This window comes from Oryzias melastigma, unplaced genomic scaffold (assembly GCF_002922805.2).
Source record: "Oryzias melastigma strain HK-1 unplaced genomic scaffold, ASM292280v2 sc03324, whole genome shotgun sequence".
In the NCBI taxonomy this organism is placed as follows: domain Eukaryota; kingdom Metazoa; phylum Chordata; class Actinopteri; order Beloniformes; family Adrianichthyidae; genus Oryzias; species Oryzias melastigma.
This window is the reverse complement of record NW_023419892.1, coordinates 1-2,381: the sequence shown is the minus strand read 5'-3', so window position 1 is coordinate 2,381 and position 2,381 is coordinate 1. Positions and strand designations below refer to the sequence as shown.

At 39.5% G+C, this 2,381-nt stretch overlaps 1 protein-coding gene across 1 annotated transcript; it reads left to right on the top strand.

The window, feature by feature from the left end:
* LOC112140200 lies at window positions 1-2,368 on the top strand (the record flags this gene model as incomplete). The annotated part of the gene is given in 3 exon segments (XM_024263102.2): window positions 1-797; window positions 884-1,102; window positions 1,676-2,368. Coding segments are annotated over 3 exon segments (1,143 nt in total). The 3' UTR covers window positions 1,857-2,368.
* Between the last annotated feature and the right edge of the window lie 13 nt (window positions 2,369-2,381).

Here is a 2,381-nt window from a genome sequence, read left to right as displayed (position 1 = left end):
TTACTTGCCTTTTCAACCGGAAGTTATTGGTCATGTAGCTCTTCAGATAAAAACATGAACATTGCTGGCGACCCAAACTTTGCTGCTGCTATCAATGAATATTTTAACTCAGGACATACTTATGATGTCATACTGGATCTGCTCCGAACTAATCACCAAACTTTTATTAGTATGCGGACATTGAAAATGCATTTAAAAAATGCCGGACTGTTTAGAAGAAGTAACTACTCTCCACAAAATGAGATGATTCGTGCTATTTTGACCGAACTACGGGGACCGGGGCAATTGTTTGGGTATCGGACCATGTGGCAAATCCTCAAACAAAAGCACAACCTTCATGTGAAACGTGATATTGTAATGAGACTGTTGAGACAACTAAATCCCCAAGGACTTGCCTTAAGAAGCCGCAGGAGATTTACTAGACGCACGTATCACTCCATGGGCCCCAATTACATCTGGCATGTTGATGGCTACGACAAACTGAAGCCTTTTGGCTTGGCCCTCTCAGGATGTATTGATGGATTTTCAAGAAGAATGATGTGGCTTGTTTGTGGATCAACAAACAACAATCCGTCTGTCATCGCACACCACTACTTAAACTGTGTCAGGGATCTTGGCGTGGTACCAATGAGGCTACGAACTGACCTTGGGACAGAGAACGGGACCATGTCAGCCATACAATGTACGCTCCGTCACGCCCACACGGACTACTATGCAGGCTCATTAAGTCACAGCTACGGATCTTCAACAGGGAACCAGCGCATCGAGTCTTGGTGGTCTTTGTTCAGGAGAGGAGGGTGAGTAAATCTGACAGATTAAGATAGTTTTTTCTCAACATGAGTGAGCATGAGCACAATCCCATTTATTTTATTTATATTTCCAGGTCTCAGTTTTGGATGGACTTGTTTGGAGACTTGAGAGACTCTGGAAACTTTGTTGGGAGCCATGAACACCAATCTTTGCTGAGATTCTGCTTCATTGGAGTTCTGCAGACGGACTTGGATGAATGTCGGGATCTCTGGAACAAACACAGGATACGCCCAAGTAGACCTGCGTCATGTCCTGGAGGGATTCCAAATGAGCTCTACCTCCTACCTCACAGGTGATGGATATTTCCACAGAATGATATATGTCATGATAAGTCAAAATACATGATGACATAACTTTTAAAAACATGACACTACCAACAAAAACGAGTATTCAACTTTGTGGGAAAATATGTTTAAATGCCACAAATGTATAATATAAAGTGATCATTTGCGCATAATAAGCGCAGGGTTAGTGTTAAAATCTGTGTGGGTACTGCAGCGTTATGCATTATGGCCACTTAGCTTACATGTTACCAACATGAATTTCCATCAGTTTTTGTGCTTTTCGCACCGAAATATGTGTGAATATTATCGGTCATTAAAATGTCAAGTTCCCTTGAAAATGTCCAGGAATATTTGAGGTTCATTGAAGTTCAGATATAAAACTAAATACATTTAACTTATTGCAACCTGTACATTTAATCATTTTAAACAAAGCTGGAATACAGTCATTTACTTTTCTTGTAGAATTTTCTTATTTAGTTTTGTGTTTTCAAAGAATTCAGCATTAAAAACAGTAAATTAAGTTTTAAAAGATATTTTTTTTAAAAAAGAAGAAAAATTTCAATTCTATTTTCATTTTGCAGATACGGTTCAAGGGACTGTGGATTTGCTGTCGAGGAGGGTGATCTGGATCATTTCCTGAGGCGAGACAAGTGCCTGACCTATGTGGTGATCCAGATATTGAGCAATACTTACAAGAAGCTGTTCTACAGAATGGACGACAACAACCACAAGACTGGGAATCTGCATCAGGACTTTATTTAACTTTAAAGGACATGGCTGGGTTTTAGACCCAAAAGGCTTTAGTTTGTTTGTTCTGTTTCCTGTCCTCTTTCAGAAATAGAGGAGAAAAAAAAGTAGGTCAGGCCGTTTTCAGCTTCTGTACAAAACAACAGTTGTGGTTAATACATTTATTAACTTAAATAAAAAAAATTAAATCCATTATATGTATTTGTGTCAACTTTTGTTTACAGAACACATTACTTTGCCCTGAGATCAAAGAAACTGAGAAACTGTTGCTCTTCATAAACTTGTGTGGTGTTGTGAACAATGCCAACACGAGCAGAACTGGACTTATAAGTAGGTGACCTTTCAAAAACACCCAAATCCTGGGGCATTTTGAATTCCAAAGTCCATATTTTCCTTAAACTTCTCGTAGGAATCTACAAACGGTAGCTTCATTACATTTGCACAAGTGTTTGCGACTGGAAATGGGGATTCACTTGTGAACTGGATTTGTGGAGTTGGTGTCTGCTGGTGGAAGTGAAGCCAGACCGGTGGCAAACATCA